The sequence below is a fragment of the Drosophila miranda genome, chromosome 3, assembly GCF_003369915.1.
Source record: "Drosophila miranda strain MSH22 chromosome 3, D.miranda_PacBio2.1, whole genome shotgun sequence".
Lineage (NCBI taxonomy): Eukaryota > Metazoa > Arthropoda > Insecta > Diptera > Drosophilidae > Drosophila > Drosophila miranda.
In genome coordinates this window covers 7,968,453-7,996,319 of record NC_046676.1, presented here as the reverse complement: position 1 = coordinate 7,996,319, position 27,867 = coordinate 7,968,453, and the positions used below count along the sequence as shown (strand labels likewise).

The window sequence follows — 27,867 nt, the reverse complement described above, 5'->3', positions numbered from 1 at the left end:
GGCTCTTGTGGTACTGCTGTAAGATGATTTTATGGTACTCACGTTCTGGACGAGGCCATTGATGCGGTTCCCGTCTGCATCAGCAGCTCCTGTCCTGGCTCCTCCTGTGATGCGAGCAGCCCCTGTTCTAGCCCCTGCGCTTCCAGCGGTTTCAGTTTCAGCACCAGCACCGGCCCTCTCTCGTCCCCTTCCCCGACCAGTGGCCGTTGCCGATGCCGATGCCGCTTCCGTTGGCTTTAATGATATGACCGCGTTAGAATGCGGCAAGACGGCAGCAGATGTGGGCGATGACAAGGAATTGGCGGCTGGATGCTGGTAGGGATTGGTGTATCTGGAGTTGGAGGTAGGCAGGGGAGAGGTTGGCGGTGTGGGTTGTTGTGGAACTGAGGGGCCCGTTCTGTTGCGTAAACGGGCCAAGGCACTCCTTAAACCCTCCGTATTGTCTTTGTCGGGGCCCCTTCCAAATGAAATGCATCCGCAGAGCACTCTCCCAGCCTCCGCCTCGGCCTCACTTCAGCTGCCCTGCCACGTTCGGCTCTCAGGTGTGTCTGCCTCTTGGATGGAACTCGACTCGTTCGTGCAAATGCAGAAAATGGTTACGGCTAGCCTCAAAGTTTTGGACTCATCTCTGGAATTTCAAACCCCAGCCACAAGTGCAGCGGTCTGGGCCAATTCAGAAAACTAATTCCAACTTTTGTGTCTCGTCTCAACACGTAAGGCCTGTGTGTGAGTGTCTGCCTAGACCTTAATGCACTTTTAAGCGAATTAAAATGTTCCAGAAGCGACTGTACTAGATGGTAGTAGCTGCAGACAGAGCCCAAAAGTTTTCTCTGGAAAAATAAGCAGGTCGGAGAGTGGCTGCAAGAAAAGAATGCAAGTTATTCGAAGATTGTGCCAAATTCTAAATTGTGCTGATCGGAATAGTGCGTTTCTTCAAACTTATTTATTTATTAACTATTATTGGTGTAAAATGTCCACAGAATTGTCAGAGAAATTAAAATAAAATAAAAGAAGTGTATTTCATATTTTATTGAAATATATTTCATAGTTATTTTATATTTATTTATATCATATTTAATGTTTATTAATAATATAGTTGAAGAAAATAATAAACTATAATTTTTGCATAAAAACTACGTATGTAAATGATGGTTAGAAAGATGATTAGATGGAAAAGATAATTGAAATATCATCCAAATGGTATCCCAATTTTATAAACTTTTAGGGGGAAAAGAACGCTTTTCTGTTTTTGAAACTCCAGAGATTTTCTAGCTGTCTTTATTGCTCTCACAGCTTTGGGTCAGATTTCATTCCCGGACCAGGGATGACCCTACGCCTTACTGGGAGAATCCATGTGATTGTAAAACGACAACTTTTGGCAGCAAATGTCCATTAAATTTGTCCCCAAGGAGGGAGCCGAAAGTACACAGGAAAGTCGAAAACAAGTCAAAGGCCAAACGTTGGGGGTAAAGTTTTTGCTTTCGGCTGGGTCTGCATGGATCCCCAGAATGGGGGCGTACTTCAGTTGAGGAGCCCTCCTGGGGGGAACAAAAGGTTGAGGACGCTGAAAGTGAAACATAATTTCCGACACACAATTAAAATCATGTCCCAAAGGCTGTGTCCCCTTGGCCCTCTGACAATGCCTCACATTCCAGCCACAGGCTGCTTGACTCTGTCCCCGTCGCAGCTCCTGTCTCCGCTCCTGTGGCTGCTCTTGTGGCGTCTGTTGTTGCCATTTTAACTGTGCATGTGCGCCCCAAGGCTGATGGTGGGAGGGTGCGGCCGCAGAAAGAAGAGGAAACACACAATGAAATTTAAATGCCCTCCGAGTAGCCATGCCCTGAGTGAAAGGACTATTTAATGCAGCAAAATTCTGCCAGGTATTCTCTACTTAAATGCTTTTTCCTGGAACAGCTGCCGACAGCCATCTGACAAATGTGGCGAGGGCACACGACCGAGCCATGAGATACATCTACCTCCCAACAGGTGGAAACTTTGATAAACGCTTGCATACGAGAAGAGTTTGCTGGCTGCCAGCTAAATGCCTAGCAACGGCTTATCATATTTGATACACTGAAATTCCATTCAGATACTGCATTTCCTTTGAACTCCACTGACTACTGGCTCTTTATGGGGAGATTGACAACGCACCAGTGACCTCTACTGATTCCAATCTGTCGGGAGTCGGCAGTCGGGAGGAGGATAGAACGGATACCAAGGTCACTATGGACATTCAGCTCATCATATCACAGGCCACTGCCCTCTCTTTTCAGATGAAACTCAACTTATTTCGATAGAATTATCCCTTTACCCTCCACACAGCACACTTTACCACCACTAAGGTTGCGAATGCCCAGCGGTGGCCATATACCGAGCATTCATTTTAATGCCCTTCCACTCGCTGCTCCTCAATAAAAGAGCAAAGAAATAAAATAAACTTTAAGGACCGCAAACAAAAGCTGAAACAGCCCCGGAATGCAAATTTGCATTCATAATCAAAGAAAATGGCGTCTGGAGAACATCTTCCCGCTCAGACGTCAACAGTAGCGGCGAAGCCTTTAAGCCAAGGTCTCAGGCCAGAATTTCAGAATTGCCAGAACTCAACCTCAAAAGCTCGTCCCGCCCCTCGACAGGTGAATGCAAATGCCCAAAGTCATTAAAATGTTGCTGCTGTTGCTGATAATCATGATTTATGGGGAATGAGTAGCGAGGTGGCAGGCCAATGACAGCAGTCGACTCGAGGCAGGAACGTCCTGTTGGCATGGAACGAATGCTTTGGTCAAACCAGAAAAGAGGCCAATAAACACGGCCATAAAAACACCCACTCCAGCCCCCTTGGCTTTTCGTCAGATCAGGGAAATGTAGGAACGAAAGAATGAATGTGGGGAAGCCATTGTAAACGAAATCATTTTCTGGCTTTGCTGTTTAAAAAACTTTTTTTTGCAGATTCATCATTGTTGGACGAGGATATGTGTGTGGTGTGTGGAGTGTGGAGTGTGGAGTGTGGCGTGTGGCGTGTGGCCTGGTGTGCTTTGGTCCGCTTCAAAAGCAATTTGCCAGCCAGCCATAGAAGCAATTATTTTCTCATATTACGTATACGCAACGCGTGCCCAATGCGCTGCTAACAGATTTATTCTTTCATTAGAAGACAAACAACCGCTTTCCATTACGCTGCTGCCGTTCCTTATTAAAACTCAAACAGAAGCGAGAGACCAGCTGCAGAAGCCATCGCAAATTGCGCGCCCAGCTTTATTTACATAATTTTTTCTTGAGGGACAAAAAGTGGCCCCAAGAAACGCAACAAAATTCTCATTAAAAGCCAGAAAACTGTACGCCCATTTAGCTTGGGGCCAGCTTGGCAACCATGAGAGTGGGTCCAAGAGTCCTAGAGTCCTGCCAAGTGTTCCGAAAAGCATTGCCAGCCTGGACAGTAGGGTCGCCTTCAGCTCGAATTTGCATTCATATTAAACACTGCTCGGTCGTAAGCAGATTATTTGCAGAAATACATGTAGCACTTAAATCACCTGTAATTGATTTCCACCCTCCGTTCGCACTCCATCACTCATACGCAGCGTTGCCCCTGGCAGCCCTGTAAACTCTCAGCACGACCGCTGACAGGTAAATAATCACAATCACAATCAAAATGGTCATCATCGTGATGAGCAGCCTCGCAATCACCCCCCACAGCTCCACGGATTCCACCCAGCTTCCGCCCACATGTGGATCGATCGATTATTTCCCATTGGTTTTGATTGATGTCTGCTTCCGCACACCGATAATGATTATGTTTATGATGAAGCCACTAATTTATAATGCGGCGAAAACAAAGCCACCGTACCTGGCCAGCTAATAAATCAAAATCGAAGTTTTAATGGGGAAGCCATTTTCATGAGTTCCGGTGGAACGGAAGCTTTATTTGTTTTCATGGCTGAATAATTTAATGGAAAATGCGATTGAGTGGCCTGCAGCCATCCAATTGAATGCCGTTTTTTATGCTGTACATTATAGAAGCCTGCCTGAAAATGTAGCTTTGAATTACGCCGTGTCAGGCAATTAAAATCAGGGCATGTTCGCGATTGGTTTTCCGCTAATAAATTGGAAGCGTGCCATGGGAAAGGATGCGATCTATCCACCAACAGCACCACAAAAACTTTAACAATGAGAGAAAAAATTTCTTCGAACTGTTGCATATTTATATTCATTCGAGTACAACATCTGCAATTCCTATGCAAGTACTGGGCACATTCGAGTTGGCAAGAATAATTAAATTCAGCAAAAGCTCATCAAAAATATATGTGGGGCCCTAAAAGGATTCCAAGAGACCACCCTCAAGCCGAGGGGTGGAGCTGGTGGCGGCTTGAAACTGAACTTTGATGACAGCTGGGGCTCCGGCAAAGCCCACCCCCCCCACAGTAATAGCCACTTAATTAACAGTATATAGGCCAAGCTATGCCTGCTCTGTTCGGGGGCAAAGTAACTTTATTTGTTCGACAAGAGGGTAGCGGTCTCTAAGGGATAAACCGAGCCAAGTGCTGAAACAACACAGACTAGTGAGCCAGAATAGTAGCAGGACCAGTGCCAGTGCCAATCCATGGGCCAGGGCCAGGGCCAGACCACGCCCGAGTCAAAGTCCCACTCATTCAACATCAAACGCATTCGGTAAAGGCGAAGCGTTGTTTGTGCGAATGAGTTCCAGTTCAATGAATGGGCCAACATATCGGCAGCAGATACCGCACTCACAGGCACACTCCCCCAGGCACAGTACCCCACACAGAAAGGAATCCTCGATGTAGGGATGGGCCGGCTAAGATATTGGTCCCTCCCTCCCAAAGTGGTTTAGAGCTCGATGCATAAATTCCGGCGAACTTCGAATTGATTCATAGAAATTTCTTTATTAGACAGTTGGTAAGCCACATCATCGGGAGAATGACTGGATCTCGCCCAGGAAAAACGAATTGCGTTGCCCCAGCAACAGAACGGGGGCAGAGTAAGCCACATTGAATGAAGCTGTCAGTCAAGGAGAGACGAGCATTATTATCCACAGCCTTGAGGGGCGTCTCCACATTTCCCAGCCATTCGAGGACACAATCCAGAACGGCTTAACCTACATGTGGAGAGAATGCTTGACCCGGCCCGCCAGAAGGTTACCTGGACAACAGGTAACAGGTTAGAGAAGTCCTCAAAGACCCATTCAATCTGTATCTCTCTGTGTGGGTAAATACCAAATGGTCTGGTGTCCCTCTTAATGAGAATCCCCTTAAAATATTGACCGCGTATACGTATTTATTTATGTACAGTCTGTCGCCCCCGGGGCGGAGAACAATGTCTGGGGTAGGACGCCGTTACGCGCTTTACTGCTGTTGCATGCCAAACGGAATACAGTTTGTGGCTGCTGCCCGAGGCAGGCGACGCAGGAGACGCAGGCGACGCAGGAGTGCATTGCATTGCTGTGGCTGGCCAAGTACAGAAGTCATTGGCCGGGACAATGCTGCTGTGCAACAGGAACATGAATAAGTCAATGTCTGTGCTGTCATTGGGGTTGGCTGGGGCGATGGCAATGGCTTTGGCTCGTCTCTGTTTCTGTCTCTATCTCTATCTCTGTCCCTGTTCCTGTCCCTACACTCTGGTTACATTTCCACTTCGGTCTGCCACTGGCATTGTGTTTGTTCAGAGTAACTTTGACTCCGGGCTATATTTGCCGCTTGGCTATGGGTTTAATCAAGCTTGAAATTGTCTAATGTCGGTGGGAAATGTGCAGGGACCCCATGATTGGGTTGTTGACTCGACAGCTGGATCGAAGGAGTTGGGGAGTTCCTATCACTGGGTGCTCAATCGCTCTGACTTCGAATGGGGCTATAAAGAACGGTCTTAATTTCTGAAGTGCTCAAATTACACCGCCCCATACACCGCTCTGTAATTAATTTATCCTACAATCAACTGCTTTTGAATTGACATTCAACTAAAATGCTCTAAAAACGCCAACCCCTAAAGTAGCGCAAAGAAACGTAAGTCATAATTGGTTCCTGGTATTATGGAGCTGCTTTCCCGCTGTTCCAATAAAATAGAGAATCCGCTTACCATGAAAGGAAATTGTTCTAAGAAAAACCCGTAGCTGCTCTCCAACTCAAGAAATCGCTTTTCATTTCTAAAACTATTTTTCTCTTCGCGTTTCCAGGAAATGTGGTTCTTGAATGTTTTCATATATACTATATATGTACCTGCTCAGATTGCAATCAAGATTATTTAGTTTAATTACAAGGAGTTATTGCTCTTTATGATTTCTTTGGGCATGACAAGGGGGAGGGGCAAATTCTCTGGCAACAGCTGTTGCCAGCCAGCCAATCAGCTTAATCCTGTTACCTCGGTTTGGAAATTTTTGAGCAATTATCCTGACAAGTCAACTGAGGCAACACACATGTCTAACGAGATCCAACAACAACGGCAGCATGGCAGCAATGGCACCTGATTGATGCTGTCACCTGAATGGGAAAAGCCTGAAAGGGGAGAGCTCATCCTCGCCAGAGGTGCGTGTGTATGTATGCTCATAAATCACAAACGAATCGGCGAATGCCACAAATGACTTCATTAAAAAGCGCCTCACACGCAGAACGGAGCCGGGGAGAGGGAGGTGGGGGCGGGGGCGTTGGCGTTGGCGGAGCAGGCTCAGTCAAGTGTGTATAGGGATAAGAGTCCATGGGTAGGGGCGATTTGTAGAAAACGAGTGGAGAGAACATCCACATCCTCAGGCGCATCGCATCCCTTCGTTAAAGCCAAACAACCCAAATTGGATGGGAACTACTGAAGCATTGTCTATAATAAACAATGGGTAAGGGGAAACTTTGCCTAAGGTTAGCCCTGAACTTTTTCTGGTGACATTTTGCCTGCCTGCCTACTGCCTTGTAAACAATAATTGTTTGAAATCTGTGTTGCGGGAGGAGCAACTTTTTTCCCCATGACAATCTATTCAAATCACAGCCCAGCAAAGGCCTAATTGAAGGACCAGTGTCTAAGCCATGTCCTGTGCAATCACAGTGGGAGTGGGAGGACCACACATTTCAACAAAATTGAAATACAGAACAATCATTTAATGCCCAAACAAGCAACAACAAATGGGACACCGCACGAGTCCGGCAATTGTATAAAAGATTTCTGGGGGACTTTCTGCTTCAGCCAACTACTGGGAACTTAACTGGGAAAGTTTTCTGCTGTTTTCCCAGCTTTGTTTTGGCTATTTTCCGTTCTCGCTTTTCCTTTATTATTATTCTTTTCATGTTTCTTCGCACTTCCTTGCGTGCGCCTTGCCGCTCGCCCTTGCCCCGCGTGGTAGCCACTGATTTTCCGGCATTGTGTCATTGTCCAAAATGTTATTATGAGCCACAAAAAGCAAACGAAGGAAAAACCAAACGGAAAAGTCGCTGTCTTGGTTTGGGCCATTGTCTCATAAAGGAAATTCCTTAACGGTATCCAGCTGTGGTTAGGGGGGCAGAGGCTAATGGTTATCGGCTTGGTCAACGACCTGTTAGCCTAGCGAATTAATCTTGATAAACGTGGCTCTGTATCAGGCCCCATAGTCAAGGAAAGCGAAATGCCAACTTTATTTGAAATCAATAAACAAAAACTACCAATTCAATTTATATTTCAAGCTCACAAATTGTCAATTTTTTGTTTTTGGAAAGTTTAGTCATGGGTTTCGTAAACTTTCGATTGAAACTTTTAATTGATTTGCCATAAATAACGCCTGTCCCCGAATCCCGAAACTGAAACTGAAATTTACAAATTCAGCAAGCCAGATTGTGCAGAAAAAACCCCCATTTGTGGATCGAACAGAATTTCAGATCTCATCTCCAGCCGCAGCGTCCAGCAAACAAAATGAACTCCGACTTCACTCACATGTTCCGTGGGGGGGGCGGCGGCGGCGGCGGCGGCGACGGGTGGCACACTAAATGGGTGTTCGCCAGCTTGCGGAAAGACTGTTATTTCGGTTGAATAAAATTTGCATTTCCTTGGGTTTGGTTTATTAAAAAAAAAATTATATAATTTTTTTTAGCCAAGAAGCTAGCAAATAGCGTGAACTGTCACACAAACACACACACGCGTGGTACTATTGCGAGAACTCTGGGCGGGCGCCTCATAAGGACATTTGCCACATTTGTTGTTCCTGTGCCTCCTTTCGAGCTGACCGAATTTTGAGGCGCTTTTCCAAAGAATTTTCCGACCGAGGGCGACGAGGATTCAAATGCGACTGAAAGCTGAGGCTGAAGCTGAAGCCGAAACAGCGACTGCGACTGCGACGTAAAAGCGACTGGGCGCCCGAAATGAACGCACGAGTGGGGCGGTGGGGGGAGTGGGAGCGAGGGATAGCACGAGGTAAAACAGCGCGAATCTGCGTGGAAAGCGGGAAAGCATAAGCATAAGAAGAAGCAGCTGACACATATTTCGCTTTGTTTTGGTTGTGACCCCCCGTGATAGTGTGTGTAATGGGGTGGTGGACGGGTTGGTGGAGAGGGCGGCCACGTCCACAGCAGAGCCGGCATTTCATATCTCGCTCTCTCTCTCTCTCTTCCCCTCTCTTGACGCCTGCGCCTGACGCACCTCTAAGCCTAGTCTATTCAAAAATAAAATCTAAAATTGTACTTTAGTCAGCGCCAGTGGAAACAGTGGCTCGGTGGATGTTTCAACAAAAGAAAAGTCTCCGTGCACAGATTGCGATTCGAATTTGATTCTTCTCATTCGGTTTCCATTCAATTCTCATTCGGTTTCCAATCCCCACTTGCGTGCCTGTTTATTCTATCGATTTCCTTTTGACCAATATTCCGATGAACGTTTTTGTTTACGAATTTGTGTACCACAAGCCAAACCAATGAATAAGTGAGTGAGAGAATGAATGAATGAATGCACACACACAAACGCACAAAGCATGGGCTCCTTCCTCCATTTAGGTTGAATGACATTGGGCACAGGCTGCCCTCCCTCCTCCGATCGCCCCCCTTTTCTGCATTTCCCGTTAATGTAATGTCACACGTTGTCCTCAATTCCGAACGGGAAGCCCGCGGGTGTCTGTGTGTGTGTGTCGTGCATGGCACGTCATCGTTGTCTAATGCGATGCACATGCACCATGGAGATAACGACCTGAGGGCTGGCGACCCTAAATGAGCAAATCAACAGCCAGCCTCCTTGTGTGTGGCGTGGCTGCTCTATTTGCTCTATCTTAGCTGGGGCGGTGTAATATGGTAAGTGGGAATGCTGGTCTTCTCCTCTGCTCCTCTGGACAGTTTTCAATTACACGAGTGCTCCAGTTGAGTATCAATGAAGCAGACAAAAGGAACAATTTGACATCTGCTACTCGGCAACTAGAAGAACGGACAACTAGGCTTGTTAGTTTCTGTTAAGAACCAGTCCCCTCTTGTCAAGGATCCCAAAAGGATACTGTTTAAAGACCTTTTCCATTTTAAAGGATAGTTCTGAAAGTCGAAAAAATATATTACTACAACTACATGACAACTACATGTATTCTACACCAAAAGTCAACCCAAAAATATGCTACGATACTTCACCTTTGCGTCATGGTGTGTGCGCATAAATAAAACGTAATTTACCAAGAGACAAATACAATTATCGCCCGAAAGTATTCAATTATCTGTGGCAATCAACGCTTTAATTTAACCCGTTGATAAAGCTTTCGCTGGTTCATAATAGCAATTACACTATGCAACAGAAAAAAAAGTGGCATCAATATTCTGAAGAATATTAAACTTTTAATTGGAAAGTTTATTATTTTTTGAGGTTGCTTTTTATTATCGAAATTTAACGATCAGTGGCTCTGCCTCAATATAGTTTATAGAATATAAATATAGAACGATTTCTTAAATTCCTAATTGCAAAGTTCTTAAAATAAAACGAGGGGGAACGTTGTGAGTTGCTGCGGACACCGCAACTCTACGGTTATACCCGATACTAAGTCAGTATGGCTCTCCTCCGGCAGACGCCGCTAATATTAAACGACACGACAAAGAGAGAGACAGAAAATCAGTCTGAGCGTGACGTCGGGCGCTGCGTAGCCACTGCAAATTGATTTGTTCCTATTGGCTACAAAAATGATCCGATCTGATCCAGATTCAGCAATCAGATAGATATGGTCGTTATCTATGATTCTGCGTTTTTAGTTTTCTCAAATGTGCAATATTGTGGATGCAACAGATTTTCGTCCTTTGTGTGGGCGGAAGGGGGTGGGGCGAAATTTTGAAATATTTTTGTAGCAGTGACATATCACAGAAGTCTGGATCCAAAACATCGTTGCTCTAGCTCTTATAGTCTTTGAGCACTAGGCGCTGAAGGGGACGGACAGACGGACAGACGGACGGACGGACAGACGGACAGACAGACATGGCTCAATCGACTCGGCTATTGATGCTGATCAAGAATATATATACTTTATGGGGTCGGAAACGATTCCTTTTGGACGTTACACACATCCACTTTTACCACAAATCTAATATACCCCAATACTCATTTTGAGTATCGGGTATAAAAAATTAAGGAATAAAAAAAACCGATAATGGTCCGCGCCTTAACAAAAATGAATGTGCAACACATATTTTGCGGTCAGTTATGTTATGCTTCTTTTTTAATGGAATGGAATTTAATAAAACTTTCATTCATTTCATTTTTGCAATAATCAAGTATGCTTTTGAAAAAACTCAAAATTTGTACAAATTATTGTTTTTGTTGCTATCGATATTGCCGTTCGCATACAAAAATTATTTAAAATTGCGCAATACTATAAAAAAGGTGGTTTCTTTTGCTGCATAGTGTTATTTAAACACACTCACAGATAAGTAAGCAAATACACAAACAAAGCGTCGAAAATAGTGGGCAATAAATGAGTAAGTGTAAACAAACAAAAAACTGCCGGTAAAACAAATGCTGAACGGAATAAATTATTTAGAAAATAATACATATGTACATGCCGCATGATATTCAAATGCCACGGTAAACTGCCGTATTAAAGCGCGGCTTGTGGAACTTTGTACATCAGTTGAGTAGACGCGCGTCGCGAGAGAAGAGATCAGGTCGAATCTCAATACAAAAGTGGAAAAGAGAAAGAGCAAGATTCAACAACAAGAACGATTTGCAGAGTGCAGCAAAATCCGAAAAAGATATAACATAAGCAGCAACAACGAGAAGGTGCGATTAAAAATGAGCAGCGACGCAGAGGAGAAAGAAGCGCAGGTACAAACTACAAACAATTTAAACTTTTGCTGACCCTTCCCTTGGTTCTGTCACTCTCTCTCTCTCTCTCTTCCAAGCCCTCTCTTTTTACAAATGTATGTGCACTGCGCGAAAAAGGAAAGTTTGTAGTGTTGAAACTAATGTCGCATCGAGGTGGGAGATCATTGGGAATGTCTTACCTTTTATAAATAGACCTTGTGTGGAGCACAGCAACGAAAAGCCAGATAAGACACGCCACGAGAGAGAGAAAGAAAGAGCGAGAGAGTGAGTGTAGAGTGTAGAGTGGTGAGTGGTGAGTGTACTCTCCGCGATTATATTGTTTGGACTTTTAAACCTTTTTTTAGTCAAAATCCAACAAAAGCAAGTATTTAAAACAAGCCAGTTAAGTAGAAAATTGATTCAACAATCGTATAAAATTATGTGGGCATGGCTAAATGATCTATATAGCTGGTAATATTCGACGGAAGATCAAAAACGAAGAATATGTAAAATATAACTTGAGCTCGTCAGTATATTTACGGTATTTTTTTAAACCGAGGCGGTATATTTCGGTATATCTTATCGATAATATTTATTCAAATTCTTCGAGCTGATGTTAACTGTTAATTTTTTCCCAACCGCCGATCGAGTCGGACGCGCGCGCGCCTTTTTTTTTTAAAAAAAGAGAGCAAGAGCAAGAGATCTCCAACAAGTTAGTGGTACGATGAGTGTCAGTGGCAGCGACAAGAGCGTGCGGCGACGCGTCATAACGCCGACCAGTGATCCTCACAACACAGATCCTCTGTTGCGGCAGCGGAATTCGCACCTGTATGAGGTAAGTGCCTCAGCTGCGAGTGATTGCTCCACGATTAGATTGCCTAATTTCGGGTGGGGCATAGGTAATCTTCCCGTTGATTGGATTGCTCTAACACGAGCATTAAAATAACCGTGAGCCAATTCCTACGTATCGGTTTTGTTTCTTCTGCTATTTTTTTTTACTCCTCTGTCCCCCACTAACCCTTTTCCGGCCATTCCTTATCTAAGTTCACTAATTAACGAACCGCGGATACCCTTGAGATATGATACCTTCGGAACCCTAGTTGCACGCCCCGACGATATCAGCACCCTGTCTGGCCCACTTCCGTGGAACCGCCAGTCGAACTGAACCCCTGGCAGAAGGAGCAGCCGTGTACCCGCCTATCGAGAACTGTTTTAGGTGGCAACCGGCTCTGGGGGCTTCGACAACAAGTTGACCAGAGATAAGATAGCCGATGATGGATTAAATCTAACATACGAGTCGGTACACGAATTCGGTCTGCTTTCTACAGCTGTCGTTTCGGGTGTTAAATGATTGGAAACTGACTCATGGACTGTCTATCACGGTAGCCCAATTCTATCGCAGCAAGAAACACTAACTATTCCCACTAAAATGTATCATAGGAACGGCTGTTCCTACGAGAACCGTGTGATATGCAAGAGCATAATGCTTCTGACTCATAATGCTGAAATATTAAGGAGGGATGGGATTTTGATTGCACAGAAACAATAATATGGTTTCATTCTTCGAAAAAATGGCATAAAGCTAATGATTACACCCTTTTTTCTACCGATCTTTAGCAGAATAAACCCAATGGCTGTGAGCGTGCCTTCGTAGAGTACAACAAGATCAAATGGTTTTGGGCACCGGCCTTCTTTGGGTTCTGGCTGCTGCTGTACGTGGCCATCTCTATTCCGGCCTGCCATCGGCTGCCGCGCCCGCTGAGCATCAAGGATGAGGCCAAGTATCCGGATCGCTTCATTGCCGAGCGGGCGGAGATCAATCTGCAGCAGCTAGTGGCGCTGGGACCCCGTGTCGTGGGCAGTAAGGAGAACGAGATGGGGGCCGTGAAAGTCCTGTCCGGCAACGTGCAGAAGATCCGTTCGGGACTGGGCTCCGCCAACGACATCGAGGTGGATGTGCAGGTGGCCTCTGGCAGCTACGTCCACTGGACGATGATAAACATGTACCAGAGCATCCAAAACATTGTGGTCAAGGTCAGTCCCAAGGGAACCAACAGCACCACCTATCTGCTAGTCAACAGCCACTACGATTCGGTGCCGGGTGGACCTGGCGCAGGCGACGACGGTTCCATGGTGGCCACTATGATGGAGACCCTACGAGTATTGGCCCAGTCCAAGCAGGCCCTCAAGCACCCTGTTGTTTTTCTGTTCAACGGAGCCGAGGAGAATCCACTCCAGGCCTCGCACGCCTTCATCACCCAGCACAAGTGGGCCAAAAACTGCAAGTAAGTGATCTTTGAATGTTTCTTTCGGTATCCAGCTAATCCTGCCTCTCACAATTCGCAGGGCTCTCATCAATCTGGACTCTGCCGGCAACGGCGGTCGGGAGATCCTCTTTCAGTCGGGCCCCAACCATCCCTGGCTTATGAAGAGCTATCGTCGCGCCATCAAGCACCCGTACGCCTCCACCATGGCCGAGGAGATGTTCCAAAACAATTTTATTCCCTCTGACACGGACTTCCGCATTTTCCGCGACCACGGCGCAGTGCCCGGCCTGGATATGGCTTACCAGTACAACGGTTATGTGTATCACACCCGCTTTGATCGCCCGGAGATCTTCCCCCGCGGCAGCTTCCAGAATACTGGCGACAACCTGCTGGCTCTAGTGCGGGAGATTGCCAACTCCCAGGAGCTGGAGGACACCTCGGTAAGATGCGCTCAAAGAATACCAGAGAACTGCTCGACTTCATCCCCGATCTGATATCTGCAGAAACACGCCGAGGGCCACACCGTCTACTTCGATGTGATGGGCTGGTTCCTGGTCTTCTACACCGAGACGGAGGGCATCATATTGAACGTGATTGTGTCGCTAGTGGCCATCGGAACCTGTTTGTATGCCTTCAAGTTGATGGCCTCCAACTCGGGCATCAAGCTGGAGAAGATCTTTAAACGGGTGATGCACACCTTCGTGGTCCAGCTCTTTGCTGTGATTACCGCCGTCACGCTGACCGTATTCCTTGGATGGTTCATGGATCTGGTGCACCTGCCGATGTCCTGGTTCACGCACTCATGGCTCATCCTCGGGCTCTACTTCACCACCTTCATCTTTGGCCTGGCCATAGTGCCTGCCCTGTACTACCACTACACCCAGCATGTAAGTAGCGAAGACCAAATCAGCCATATATCCCCATTATTCATCTTTGATTTTATTACTTTTCCAGGACAAACTGCCCATTGGACAGCGGGTCCAGATGCTGCTGCACTGTCACTGCCTCTTCCTGGCCATCTTCACCATAGTGCTAACGATCTGCGGCGTCCGATCCGTTTTCGTCCTGATGCTGTCCTGTTTGTTCTACACAATGGCCCTCATCATTAATCTGGCCACCAAGCTGCACAGCAAAGGTGAGAAATAAATTCATGGATGTTCGCGTAGAGCTCCGTTCTAATCAGCTTTCTTGCTCTTCCTTAGATGTGGCCTGGGTTATTCCACACATCATATGCGGAGTGCCTCCATTTGTGTTTTTTGCCTACTTCTCGCACGGATTCTTCCTCACCTTCATTCCCATGTTCGGCCGCTTTGGAGAGAATGTTAACCCGGACCTGGTGGTTGCCGTCTTCAGCATTGCCGTGGGTCTCCTCACCTGCGGCTTCATTGTGCCCGTACTGCATCTGTTCCGCAAGTCGAAGACCATTATTTGCGCCCTCCTGGCCATCACGTTCGTTTGCGTGATCATTGCAATAACGCCAATGGGATTCCCCTACCGACCCAAGACAAGTGTTCAGCGATTCTCCGTGCTGGTAAGGATTTCCCCTACGATCTGCTTAGAGTGGGACTAATACGCTTGACTGTTTTTGAATAGCACGCCAAGCGGACCTTCCATGATGCCGATAACAAAGTGCGTCGCCAGGAATCGGGCTACTTCATCATGCCCCAAGACAGACGTACCTACTCCGTCAAACGTATGTTCGATTCTTTTTTCTGTTTCGTCATGTCTCTTATCATATCCGAATTTTAGATGATGTCATTAATATGACACTGGCCCAGAAAATCGGCGACGATTGCCAGAAGGAGATGATGTGCGGTCTGCCCTTGTACAACCAGCGCTGGCACAAGACTAGGTAAGCCACAGCTCTTTTTCTCAGTAACTCATTGAACTGAGTAACCCCCAATTGTGAACCCCAGACAGAACACCTTGTGGATACCTGCCTCCGAGCCATTGCTGGGCAGTGTGCCGGCCGTCAAAGTGATCAGCAAGAAACAGGTGTCTCCCAGCAAGATTCGCTACGAACTCCAGTTGAGCGGACCCGATCATATGGCTCTGTTCATTCAGCCCTTGAACGGAGCTATTATGAAGGACTGGTCCTTCCATCAGGTTGGGACTCTCAAATATTTATATAGTGCCTGGAAACCTTTAATGCTATCTCTCTATCTTTAGGCTCCACTGCGACTAAGCTTTCAGCCCCCTTACTTTATCTACTTCTCGTGGGGCGTCAATGGAGATCCCCTTAACTTCTGGCTTGAGCTTGAGGTATGTTTTGGTACGACACTTGAATCCAGTATCTAAATATTCCCGTTCGATATTTGCAGAAGCCCAAGGGAGACTTCAAAACGCCCACATTTGAGCTGGGCCTGGGCGGCCATTGGACCCATCACAAGGAGATGTTGACGCCAGACTTTGAAAAGTTCCTCGAGAGTTTCCCCAAGTATGTGGATGCCACCCCTTGGCCGGCATCTTATGAGACCTGGATCTACTAAGAATCGGGAATTAATTGTTTAAAATAAATGTACTTTTAATTAAAGACAAAACCTAAATGTTGAACAATATCTAGTGAACTTTGGACTAAAGATACGAGTAAGACTACAGATGACTGATTGGTGTCAGATATGCATGTAGTGGGCTTCATCAGTACTCACTGAACCATGGGAATTAAATGAATTATAATTAACAACACATCAAATGATAAGAAGTGTGCTTCAAATTCATTAGGAATAGCTATCCTGATAATGTACCTATAAGTATGAGTATACTCGTAATGTAAAATTCCCTATTTGCCTCATGAGTACATGATATGCCCAGAAAGCGTATAGCTCCTTCGGTGACTTTCAATTTGAGATTATCAAATTTAGTACCAAATCGACTTTTACGACTGCGACGGGGACTAATCAGCAATCGATCTTTAATTTATAATCCATTCCTGTACCGGGATTGTGCCTTTGACATCGACGCAACGGAAGACCCAAGAAACCCCCGCTCACGAACAATTGTGGAATGTACATTCACCAGAAGTGTGGTGCAGTTTCGTATATAAATATAAATCTGTCTGATTTGTAGACAGATTAGAAATCCTTTTTAATAATTCAATACTTAAAGTACTCATTTACTGTATATATATGTATGGTAAGCATATCCGATTATCAGCATGATTAGGTAAACAATATCAGAACTAGATTAGGGCAGTTAATAGAATCGATCAAGAATACGTATATGTACATCATTTATAATGTCGAAATTGCTTCCTTCTATCATCTTTTGTGTAGCATACAAACTCCACACTAATAACAGAATATATAAATATTTATATATGAATTTATATTTGTATTTATGTAACGCATTGAATCCAGTTCCCCTGACGATCACATAAATTGAACACTCTGCAGTATGTCACCCGACACTCGAAACTCGACCACCCAATATCGTGGTTCGCTTACATATGTGCCCAGTACTTACATTTGTACATAGATGAAGGGCACTAATGCTGATTCGTGCATGTACTCTGTAGACAAACAATCTCTTCGACACTCCGATGCTCGCTCAAGTCTTACCCTAAGCCAATCAGTCCTTCTCCACACTGCAAAACGATCGGTTCTTTTTACTGTAAGGTATTCAGTGTTTATTTATTAGAAGAGTTCTTTAATAACAGTGAATTATTTCTTAGAATATGTTCATCAAAGATAATAAGGTAACTCCCCCAGACACTTAGTCATTATTTCCAAATAAATTGTTATTAGTGCGACTTCAAATTTTTTATTTCACATATGGAATGAATGAAGTCGAATAGATAGGTTTGCCATTTGTGAGATTTCTGGGATTCAAGTTTTGGATTTATGCTTATCGATAAAACGGGGGTGTGTGTGTGTGTGTGTATCCCCCTCTAATGAAATGATCATAAATGGGGGCCCGGGACCCCACGCTAAGAATTCTTCTGTTCTTATGGCACTAAGATCTCTGCCGACACGGGAGCGGTGCCCTAATCGGTTTAACTGGCGGCCATCAAGCTATAAAGAGCAATAGCTCCTGCTGTTTTTAAGATCGGCTATCGCTAGGATGTAATCTTTTTATGCCCAAGAACCCCCAAATGATAAGGGTTCTGCGGCGGCGCCGCAACCATTGGGATCGAACCGGACCTGACCCTATTTAATACTTGGGACACGGTCCGGTGCGTGTCAGTTGAATTTATATTTCATCCAGTTCAGGTCCAAGTCGCGTGCTAGAAGGTTGGTGAGGCTCCAAACCGGTTGCCATAATTCACAGTGAACGGGCGAAAGATTACGATCTGAAGGAATTTTCGTTGTGCTAGAGATTGCAGTGAACAATTTTTTTCCGTTAAAATATAAGACATGCTGTAAAAAATGTGGAAAGAACGTCTGGAGATAAGCATAGCATAAATCTCGAGTGAAGGATTCAAGGAACCACCGATATACATATATTAAAGTTAAAGTGTAAAGGATATACATGATCTCATCTAAGATGAAGGCTCTTTTCAGTTTTCATTCCTTACTGGATCCATTGGATCCTTACTCCTGGATTTGTCTTCAGTATCTATTTTAGATCAGAAAGTGAGAATATCAATAATATATGAATCAGTGACATAAGTGATATATGTACATATGGACCTCGTATAAGGTGTATTTGATAAACGGGTACATATGTAGTTATCTTATATTTTTCCTCTCTTCGTTTGATAATCCATTCTGATAAGGATGTTTATATCCGTTGTAAAATGTTATCGGATTCTTATTTTAGCCCACCAATGGAATTGGCCATCAGGCCATTTGCATCATATAGTTGAACACTCTTAAGGTTTAATTAGTTTATGATCTTCCTACACTTTCCCACGAAGTTTATTCTACCAATAAAAACATGATAAAAACGTTCCTAGCTGAGAGGTTTATGGTTCCAAATCGATGGCAGTATTCCGATCACGTTCAATTTCAGTATATTCATAGATTGTGGGGCTTAATCGTAGATCGTAGATCGCCTTTTGATAATCGTAAGCTCCGTAAAGTATGCAACATATGGAATTAAGTTGAAGATAGCAAAGCCCGAAAATATGTTACAGAATTTCCTCCTTTGTTTGATCTTTTGCATCATCTCTGGACACCCAACCTGAGTATCTGTATTTCTTATCGGATTCCCTCAATTTTAGATGTCATTCTCCGCCGTTGACATAACCACCGAAAAGGATGGGGGGAAATCTAGGGATAAGAAATGGCCCTGGTACGGAGCACCCATCTATGCGGCCATCTGCTTTGCACTCTTCTATGTGTCCGTCCTGCCCAGCTTCTACTCGTACCCCGACATGCTGTACCAGCGCGACGAGGCCCAGCACCCAGATGAGTTCATCGGGGAGCGGTCAATGAAGCAGCTGGCAGAGTACGCGTCCATCGGAAACAAGATGAGCGGCTCGATAGCCAATGAGGTGCACACAGTCAATTTTCTGCTGAGGGAGTTGCAGAAAATTGTGGACGAGTCGCGCACCGACCTTTACGATATCGAGGTGGAGAAGCAGTACTCCTCGGGCTCCTTCTATCTCTGGGGCATGGCCATGACGTACACCAATCTGTCCAATGTCGTGGTAAGGATCACCCAAAAGAGCCAACAGAACGACAACTATTTGCTGGTCAACTCGCACTACGACTCGGAGGTCGGAACGCCGGCGGTCAGTGATGACGGAGTCATGGTGGTAATCATGCTAGAAGCTCTGCGTGTAATCTCACGCTCGGAGAAGACACTGGCCCATCCTGTCGTCTTCCTCTTCAACGGGGCCGAGGAGGCCTGCATGCTGGGGTCACATGGCTTCATTACGCAGCACAGATGGGCAGCCAACTGCAAGTAAGTAGTGTAGACGCATGGCCTCAGCCAAGTCATAAGCACTGACTGATGAACCAATGTCCTTCGTATGTAATCAGAGCCCTGGTCAACCTGGACTCGGCCGGCGCTGGCGGACGCGAGATTCTCTTCCAAACGGGACCCAATCACCCGTGGCTGGCCAAATACTATCACCAGAGCGCGGCTCATCCGTTTGCGAATTCGATGGCGGAGGAGCTGTTCCAGAACAACTTTATACCCTCGGACACGGACTTCCGTGTCTTCCGCGATTACGGAAATGTGCCCGGTCTGGACATGGCTCATGCCCTAAACGGCTACGTGTACCACACCAAGTACGACAACTTCAAGAACATAGAGCGAGGCACCTACCAATCGACGGGTGAGAATGTGCTACCCCTGGTTTGGGCCCTGGCCAATGCCCCCGAATTGGATGACACCGCCGCCCACGAAGAGGGTCACACGGTCTTCTACGACTTCGTGGGCTGGTTCATGCTCACCTACACAGAATCTGTGAGCATTGCCATCAACGTGACTGTTTGCCTGATATCCCTGGCGTGCATCGGCATTTCCGTCTACCTAATGACAATGGACAATGGGGCAGATGCGGTCAAGGCCGTGTTCCTGCGATTCGGCATCATATTCTTGGTTCAAGTGGGAACGGTATTTGTGGCCTGTGGCCTAACCATTCTCGTGGCTGTCTTCATGCAGGCTGTGGGCCTGTCGGAGTCCTGGTACTACGGACACTGGATGATCTTCGGACTGTACTTCTGCAGCCTGTTCTTCGTGCTGGGTCTGCTGCCCGCCGTCTACATTGGCTGGACGAAGCGGAAGAGCAACATGAAGCTGGACCAGACCATAGCCTGCTTCATGCACGCACACTGTATTGTGATGATCGTTTTGTGCATCATCATGACCAGTCTGTCCATTCGCTCCGGCTACTTCCCCATGATTGGCATCTTCTTCTACACGATCTCGGTGGTTGTGCAGATTACCCTCAAGCTCTCCCTGAAGAGTAAGTTCGTTAGCAGCCCCAAGAGCAGCAGTGGATTCTAATGGATTCTCCTTTCGTTTAGAGAGCTACTTTGTGACGAGCCACTTGATCTGCCAGGTCCTGCCCTTCATTTACTACACCTACATGTGCTACGCGATTCTGATTGTGTTTTTGCCTATGCAAGGTCGCGACGGCCCCGACAGCAGTCCCGATGTCCTTGTCTCCGTGTTCATCATCTATATGTCTGTGCACTTTGCTGGATTCATAGTAAGTGATCTTCGAAATTCCCATCTGTCGATCGATATCCTAACACCGTCTCTTTGCAGATCCCCATTATGCACAAGTTCCGCAAGCCCAAGATTATTTTCTCCATCTTTGGAGTATTAACCATCATATTCATTATACTGGCCACGACATCCGCGGGATTCCCCTTCGTCAAGGAGCTGGCACCACAGCGATATTATGTCCTGGTAAGTCGCTAGCTCTAGAAAGTGGAGTCCTGGTCTAAACTAATCGAATCACTTGCAGCACACCACGCGAACATTCCACAATGCGGACAATACTGTCAAACAAGATTCCGGCTTCTATATACAACCCGTGGATACGCGGCTAGGCGAGCTGGACGATACGACGTTCCAAAATAGAGAACCCTCCAGTTGGACTGATGCTTCCTGTGCTGCCGAGCCATTCTGCGGATTGCCCATCTACAGCGGTCGCTGGATTGACTGGAAGTAAGTTGCACCTCAGACGAAGCCTTAAAAGGAGGATGGGAATGGTTTATCTAATGCTATGTGTATTTGTCTGAATAGGGACTCTGCTCGGTGGATCTATAGCACGCCTCCACAGCTCCCCATAAACATCGATCTGACGGAAGTCTCTAAGGCATCTCTGGGACAGAACAAGGTTCGCTACGAGTTCAGCCTGCGAGCCAGCGATCGCGTCATGATCTACATAGCTCCAATGGATCAGGTCAAGGTCTCGGACTGGTCATTTGACAAGACACCCCTCGATGAGGGGCACACTCCGCCCTATCTGATGTACCACATATATTCCATGACCGAGGAGCCCTTCGACTTCTGGGTGGAGCTCGAGCATGAGGTCAGTAATACGGAGGGACCGTATTTCAAACTGGTAGTCTCGGAGCACTTCCTCTACCACAAGGAGCACTACACCGAGGACTTCCGGGAGTTCCTCGGCACTTTCCCCGACTGGACCTACACCACCGATTGGTTTTCGTCCTTGGAAAGCTGGGTATTGTAAGCAGCGAATAGTTTTAAGGATACATCGATTTGTTAACTTAATACAAAATTTATAATATATTTTAATAGGCTAATTATAATCTTAAATCTTAAAGCATTTATGACGTGACCAGGAAACTGGCACTTTGTTCGTTGGATTACCAGGATAAGGAGGATAAGGCTATCCCGGGGGACATACATGGGGAAACATTAAACAAATTTAAGAGTGGCTGAATGGCAACATTGGGATTCAGTTTGGTTCGATTGTCGACTGTACTGGGGAACACTTAGAGCTGCCAGCTGTTGTAGGAACCAATCCAGGAGCTTACATGCGCCCACGGCGGAAACGTGGCCAGGAACTCCCTGAACTCCTCATCTATGTACATGTCATGGTGTGTTCTGTGTCCCATTATGGCAATCTTGAACGTGTCTCCAGACCAGTTATCGTTTTCATGCTCGAACTCCATGCTGAACTGGAGGGGAGTGGGATCCAAGGCGTACGACCAATAAACATAGTATGGTGGCTTCACGTTCTGCTCGAGAGGCTCCTTGGTGAAGGTCCAGTCCACCAGCGTAGTGCCGTTCACCGGTTGAATGAATATACTCGTGTGGTCGGGCCCCGCTATCTCTAGTGTGAACTTTATGTTTTTAGCAGAGCTGCTGGACTTGTCGATTATGCTCAATGTGGGCAAGTAGTCCTTGTTGGGCTCTGGGCCCGGGACGAAGTAGCTGTTGTCACTGCAAAGGTACTGATAAGTCATAAGCTCACTTCTGGTGCTCAGCTCACTTACACTGCGTTCAGCCATCGAGAGCTGTATATGGGGTAGCCGCACATGATCTCTGAATCACAGTCGATTGGCTCCGCCTTGGAGTAGTTGGTGTTGTCGAACAATATATCATCAAGGGTGTGGGGACGACGATCCACGGGAACGACAAAGTATCCGGAGTCCGTGTGGTTTACGGTGCTTGCTCGATCCGCATTGTGGAAGGTACGAGCCGTGTGCTGTAAGAGAAGGCAATCAAACGGATTTAGCAAGTAAGATATGGAAATATTTGATAGATAACACTTACCACAGCAAAGAAACGCTGGGGGGCTGTCTTCTCGGCATAGGGGAACGCAATGGGGGTGGCGGCAAATATGATAAAGAGTAACGTACACACGCCGAACATCGAGATGATAGTCTTCGACTTGCGGAAGAGGCAGAGCAGAGGCACCAGAAAGGGGGCGAATAGTATGACCATCAGGGCCGTAAAGAAACCCATCAGAATCTCGGGATTGGTGTTGCACTCTCGCCCCTGCATCGGCACGAAGACCACGTAGAATGCATAGCAGCAGTAGGTGTAGAACATGAAGGGCAGCACCTGGCACAGGCAGTGTGGGATGAGCCAAAGAAAGTCTGAAAGGACATGCACGATATGTGTGTTGGAGTAAAATCAGAGATGCACCATCGAATAGATACTCACTTGTCTTGTGTGCCCGCGTGACCATATTGATGATTACGGAAAGGGTATAGAAGGCAATGCAGAGCATGATAACAAAGGCCGAGCGAATGCTGTAGCTGATCATGACCACTGTGACGACGGTCAGGATGAGGCAATGGGAGTGCATCAGCAGTTGTATGCCATAGCCCAAGGGAAGTCCATGCTAATGAGGTAAAAGGGGAAATAGTTAGTTATCAATGACCCAAAGCACTTTTATTTACTCCACTCACCTCCTTTGTGCGGCTAAAGTAGATGGCTGGGACGATGCCCATGCCGAATATCATGGGACAGAAGTACAGGCCAAAGAGCATCCAGTTTTGAGCAAACCAGGACATGGGCAGATTCACAGCGTCCAGGAACATGGCTATGGATAGGACCAGCCCGATACCCAAGCCCACCCCAGCCACCTGCAGGGCAGTGAGAATACCGAACTTGACCCAAATCCTTCGCCTGAACATGCCTGTGCTGCTCGACATGATCCAAATGTAGCCCACAATGGTGGCGCACACCACAACACAAACGGATATATTGATGATCTCGCCCGTGCTCTCCGGATAGTAGACAAAGAACCAGCCAAGCACATCAAAAAATATCATGTGTCCCTCGGCGTATTTCTATATAATTGCTGAAGTTATTAATATGAAATTGTCGTTTGTTATGTGAATAAAACGCACCGAAGGATTCTCCAATTCTTCGGCATTTGCTAGTGCCTTCACCAGAGCCAAAATATTATCTCCCGTCAGTTGATAGGTGCGTCGCGGGATAAGATTGAAGCGATCGTATTTGGTGTGGTACACATACCCATTCAAGACCTGTGCCATATCGAGTCCTGTTTAATGGGAATATATATATTTAGTATCTGCTTTTTGGAAGGCAAAAGAATTCCGTACCAGGTATATTGCCAAAGTCACGGAATACTCGAAAGTCCGTCTCCGATGGCACAAACCCATTCTGGAACAGTTCCTCGCCAATAGTGGAAGCAAAAGGATGAACTATGTTCTTGCCGTAGTACTGAAAAATAAAATAGGAGATTAAAATGAGCTCCAAACTGAAGTAATGCGAGGGTCTGTGTACCTTCATCAACCAAGGATTGTCAGGACCAGATTGAAAGAGAATTTCCCGTCCTCCGCTGCCTGCCGAGTCCAAGTTCATAACCGCCCTAGGGGATAGTAAAGTTGTGATAAAAATATATATGCTCGAAATCCCAGCATCACTCACTTGACGTTCTGGGCCCAAGGGTGCTGTGTGATGAAGGCGTGGCTGCCCTGCAGCGGATTCTCCTCGGCTCCATTGAAGAGGAAGACCACCGAGTAGGTGAGCGGAGTCTCGTACTTGGTGATGACCCTCAATACTTCCAGCATGATCACACACATCATGCCGGCGTCTCCCGCTCCCGAGCTGCCCGGCACCGAATCAAAGTGAGTGTTGATCAAGAGGGCGGCCTCGCTGGTGGCATTTTTGGGTGACAGCTTGACCACCACATTCTGGACACTTTGATAGACATTCACCATGGACCAGAGCAGGTAGTTGCCCGACGCAATCTGCACATCCTTCTCGATGTTGTAGAGATCGGTACGAGCACCGTCGATGATGTCGGTAATTTCACTGAGCAGGAACTGCACGGCCACCTGCTCGTTGGCCGCACTGCCCACGACCTTTGGCCCAATTTTGGATAGTCTCAGGAGGGTGTTCTCGGCCCGCTCCCCAATGAATTGGCCCGGCTGCTGAAGCTCATCCTGTGTTGTCTTCAGGCGCGGCATGCGATGGAAACTGGAAACCGCCACCAAGTAGAAGAGCAGGAACCAGAAGGACACAAAGAGAGGCGCCCAATACCAGCCGATCTTACTCCGGTTATAGATGATCTTCATGTTCTCGTACTTTGATTTCATCTTGAGCTGCAAGTGAAAACGAAAGTTAATGAATTCTTGTATATCGTTTGTCACCAAAAAATGAACAAAAAGTGTCACTGTCCTCCCCCATTAATTGACTTCAATTGTCTGTCGGCACTCGAATATGGAGTGTGACGCATTCCGCTGATAAAGCCAGATATTCCAGTGACACGTCACTGATCGTGATCGTCACTAATCTCTCCACTTTCGTCGGTCAAATGGTCTGATGGGGAGGGACTAGGGTTAAAGCCGCCAATTCAACGGCGAGCACCGATTTAATAATTAGGCGCTCAGATAAGCGAGTGCGATCAACTCGAAGATGTCGGGCAACAGCGGATTTCCACTGAACGATCCTCATCGGGTATGTAGAGTGGCACATGAATCAATCAGAGGAGGTGTTTTCTATAATTTTGACTAAACAGACACTGATAAGAGCACAGAAAACAGCGATTAATAGTGACTATCATAGACCTCGAAAGTTGAATGAATTTTTCCTCACAGAACAGCACTTAATTCAAATCATCTGCTACAGATAATACCTATCAGATTGCTTAATAAGTAGTGGGGAATGGGCAGGAAATGAAGTGACTGGAGTGTATAGACTAGACGAATATGAAATCTTGAGTGCCCTGAATTTTGGGGGAAACATGAACGAATCGGAGCAAGAGATTAGCTGGAAAAATACTACTATTTTTTTTACCAATTATATGAGCCACATCTAAATTAAAACTGGACCGGACAACATCTGTTGACCATTCCGCGGCATTAATGACATCGACGACCATGAAATGGTGCAGGGTTTCAGGTAGAATGTATCGACAGCAATGGCTGTTGGCAGAGATGCAGCCTTAAAAACAATAAACAATAGACCAAATATTTATATTCAGTATTTGAATAATCTGACATTTCGGCAAAAGTACAAGAAAAGTCGTAACCATCAGTATCCGAAGCAAATGAGCATTGAACGGGACACAATTTGTAATTTTTTGAGCGATATTTCATTCTTATTTATAGCCAGCTGGGCCGTAATATTTTCGTTTAATGTTCACACATGTGTGTGGGGGAAATATCTAATAACAAATTGGGTACATTTTCTCAGGCTGAATAGACGATACACTACTAATCTGTTAGAGAAAGATCAGGGGATTTCCAATCATTCAACATTTCTGCAGGGCATACAAAAGTGTTTCACTTTCGTACTTGTACCGCACCAGATGAATGCAGTAAAAACAAAAGCTCTGCCAGAAGATCGCACAGTATCGGAGAATTTGTTATGTATGGTATGGTATGGTCCATATTGTTGAATGTGTCCCACAAACAACTTAAGGCAAGAGGATTACCGACTAGTAGGGCAATCAAACGGCGACAAGTGTTCTCTCTGCTGCCAAGCGAATCCGAGTGCTCTGCATATTGCAATTTGGGTCGCACGGCGTCGCGACTTCGACCCATTTCCATTGACTTCCAAGTGACCCTGCAGAGGCGGCGATTACGAGTGCAGCGGCAGTGTGCATCGATTGTGCAGTGAAAAAGTGTCGATTAGCTGCTGCGGCCTACTGGGAGTAGGTGTACACCCCGGCTCTCTGAATGATTATTCCGTTATCGATCGACCCAATCATCTCGCGTACAGCCACTCAAAACAAAAAAAACAAACAGAGTCAGAGCTCTCTGTGTGTGGGTGCCACGCCTACTTAACAACAAAAAGAGAAACGGCAAAGGAGGGGGGAAGAAGAAGGAAAATCTATTTAAAGACCATTTGAATGGGGGAAAGGAAATGCAGAAAGATCCAAAACAAAAGTAAAGCCATGAATAAGGGGAAAAAGAAAAGAACGAGGCGGCGGCAATCAACTGTGACAAGATGAAGCGTGAAAGGTCAGCCTAGGGTTCGACGCTTTACATACCCTTGGATATCGATCGTAATGGGAACTACAGGATATAGTCCTACGGTTCGTGTGTACTGCCTATGGTAATATCTGGGACTTTCTTTACATTCTTTTTATACGTAACAAACACCTGATGAAACAAAGCATACTCTCTGCAAAGGATGGGTATACCAACAGCAAGTGATGCCTGCCGGCTACAGAAACAACGGTCGCGACAGACGAAGGCAGCGGGAAAGAAGAGGTTCAAAAAACAATCATAGTATCTGCCACAAACAAATGCAGATGCTTGCCGCCACACACACACACGCGCACACACAAACAATACAGAATAAATACATATGTATATACATAACGCGACACGCTGCAGGCTAAAGTCAATAACCTGAAGGAAAGGAAGTTTGTTGCGGTTGCACTTGCGGTTGTTTGTTGTCTCTGGAATGAAGGCAAGCGGAGGGAGCGGACGATCTCGCCGAAGCCTTGCAACTGGAACTCCTGCACTCTCTCACCTCCCGCATCCAGAACTTTTGCGAACAGAACACTCCTATGTGTTCTGCTCTCGACGATCGCTTGGCACTTGGCACACTGTGTGGAGACACCGACAACAAATTGTTGGCACACGAAATTATTAGCACATCTGCCCAAAAATAAACCCAAACTATTCGGCTTTCACGTTGACAGAAATTGGCCGAAATCGTATTTGAAACGCGGTCAGTGGAGATGCGAATAAGTGTCCAAATGTCCGAGGGATCAGCTGATTCACCGAGAAGCGCATCTGTCCCGTTCAACGGTCGGTGGAGGTCTGCGTCTGCGTCTGCTTCTGCCTCTGAGGCTGCAGCGCTTACCAACTGAATGCTCTTACAGGAGAGATGCGGCAGAGAGACGATCGCCCGAATGTCGGAGAGAACTGGCTCTCCCTTTCGCTCTCCCGAAGCAGTGGTGTGCTTCGGATCACTCTCACTCACTTGCTAGGCTGATGCACTTGTCACGTCAGTGGCTATTGTTGACCCGATCCTCCTCCGTTCTGATCTGAAGAACCCAATGTTCTCGGTAGACGGACTGGGAGCCGAC

At 46.2% G+C, this 27,867-nt stretch overlaps 4 protein-coding genes across 12 annotated transcripts in view; 2 read left to right on the top strand and 2 right to left on the bottom strand.

Annotated features, from left to right (window-relative positions):
- The window catches only part of LOC108159195 (LIM and SH3 domain protein Lasp), a 57,777-nt gene extending 49,536 nt beyond the window's left edge, over positions 1–8,241 (bottom strand). For 2 of the 3 annotated variants that reach the window (XM_033390842.1, XM_033390843.1), the window contains exons 1-2: positions 7,891–8,241; positions 43–858 (exon numbers count right to left, since the gene is read on the bottom strand). The gene's annotated coding sequence lies outside the window, so the exon portion shown is untranslated. The remainder of the gene's footprint in view (positions 1–42; positions 859–7,890) is intronic. The other variant, XM_033390844.1, reaches the window with a different exon arrangement.
- A 2,544-nt stretch (positions 8,242–10,785) lies between these two features.
- LOC108159196 (endoplasmic reticulum metallopeptidase 1) lies at positions 10,786–16,033 on the top strand. 5 transcript variants are annotated; one of them, XM_017292259.2, is made up of 12 exons: positions 10,786–10,883; positions 10,946–11,229; positions 12,829–13,493; positions 13,555–13,915; positions 13,979–14,362; positions 14,430–14,610; positions 14,678–15,006; positions 15,069–15,168; positions 15,225–15,327; positions 15,392–15,581; positions 15,645–15,737; positions 15,797–15,964. In XM_017292259.2, exons 2-12 carry the CDS (start codon positions 11,197–11,199, stop codon positions 15,962–15,964), a joined length of 2,607 nt encoding a protein of 868 aa, XP_017147748.1. In that variant the 5' UTR covers positions 10,786–10,883; positions 10,946–11,196. The 5 variants fall into 5 exon arrangements, with proteins under 5 accessions (XP_017147748.1, XP_017147747.1, XP_017147750.1 ...); XM_017292258.2 differs by having other exon boundaries at positions 10,787–10,883; positions 12,826–13,493; positions 15,797–16,033; XM_017292261.2 differs by lacking the exon at positions 10,786–10,883 and adding an exon at positions 11,894–12,043 and having other exon boundaries at positions 11,046–11,229; positions 12,826–13,493; positions 15,797–16,033.
- Positions 16,034–17,650: 1,617 nt separating this feature from the next.
- On the top strand, positions 17,651–21,656 carry LOC117185759 (endoplasmic reticulum metallopeptidase 1-like). The gene is made up of 7 exons (XM_033390968.1): positions 17,651–17,704; positions 18,637–19,322; positions 19,400–20,331; positions 20,393–20,577; positions 20,637–20,780; positions 20,839–21,041; positions 21,120–21,656. The coding sequence occupies exons 2-7, from the start codon at positions 18,637–18,639 to the stop codon at positions 21,568–21,570; spliced, it is 2,601 nt and encodes an 866-aa protein (XP_033246859.1). The 5' UTR covers positions 17,651–17,704; the 3' UTR covers positions 21,571–21,656.
- Positions 21,607–27,861, bottom strand: LOC108159199 (endoplasmic reticulum metallopeptidase 1). 3 transcript variants are annotated; one of them, XM_017292266.2, is made up of 10 exons: positions 27,306–27,606; positions 24,249–24,925; positions 24,105–24,189; positions 23,921–24,041; positions 23,705–23,859; positions 23,261–23,644; positions 23,013–23,193; positions 22,620–22,945; positions 22,340–22,551; positions 21,607–22,286 (listed from the first exon to the last, which is right to left on the bottom strand). In XM_017292266.2, exons 1-10 carry the CDS (start codon positions 27,312–27,314, stop codon positions 21,836–21,838), a joined length of 2,601 nt encoding a protein of 866 aa, XP_017147755.1. In that variant the 5' UTR covers positions 27,315–27,606; the 3' UTR covers positions 21,607–21,835. The 3 variants fall into 3 exon arrangements, with proteins under 3 accessions (XP_017147755.1, XP_017147756.1, XP_033246858.1); XM_017292267.2 differs by lacking the exon at positions 27,306–27,606 and adding an exon at positions 27,762–27,861 and having other exon boundaries at positions 21,836–22,286; XM_033390967.1 differs by lacking the exon at positions 27,306–27,606 and adding an exon at positions 27,642–27,714 and having other exon boundaries at positions 21,836–22,286.
- Positions 27,862–27,867: the final 6 nt, after the last annotated feature.

Excerpts from the sequence above, each read along its gene's own strand:
- LOC108159196 (XM_017292261.2), top strand. The coding sequence starts at position 11,197 with ATGAGCAGCGACGCAGAGGAGAAAGAAGCGCAG. Across the intron at positions 12,044-12,825 it reads GGAATTCGCACCTGTATGAG|CAGAATAAACCCAATGGCTG; the intron begins GTAAGTGCCTCA and ends ACCGATCTTTAG. Across the intron at positions 14,611-14,677 it reads CACCAAGCTGCACAGCAAAG|ATGTGGCCTGGGTTATTCCA; the intron begins GTGAGAAATAAA and ends GCTCTTCCTTAG.
- LOC117185759 (XM_033390968.1), top strand. The coding sequence starts at position 18,637 with ATGTCATTCTCCGCCGTTGACATAACCACCGAAAAGGATGGGGGGAAA. Across the intron at positions 19,323-19,399 it reads AGATGGGCAGCCAACTGCAA|AGCCCTGGTCAACCTGGACT; the intron begins GTAAGTAGTGTA and ends GTATGTAATCAG. Across the intron at positions 20,332-20,392 it reads CCTCAAGCTCTCCCTGAAGA|AGAGCTACTTTGTGACGAGC; the intron begins GTAAGTTCGTTA and ends CCTTTCGTTTAG.
- LOC108159199 (XM_017292266.2), bottom strand. Across the intron at positions 24,190-24,248 it reads CCTTGGGCCCAGAACGTCAA|GGCGGTTATGAACTTGGACT; the intron begins GTGAGTGATGCT and ends ACTATCCCCTAG. Across the intron at positions 23,860-23,920 it reads TGACTTTGGCAATATACCTG|GACTCGATATGGCACAGGTC; the intron begins GTACGGAATTCT and ends CCCATTAAACAG.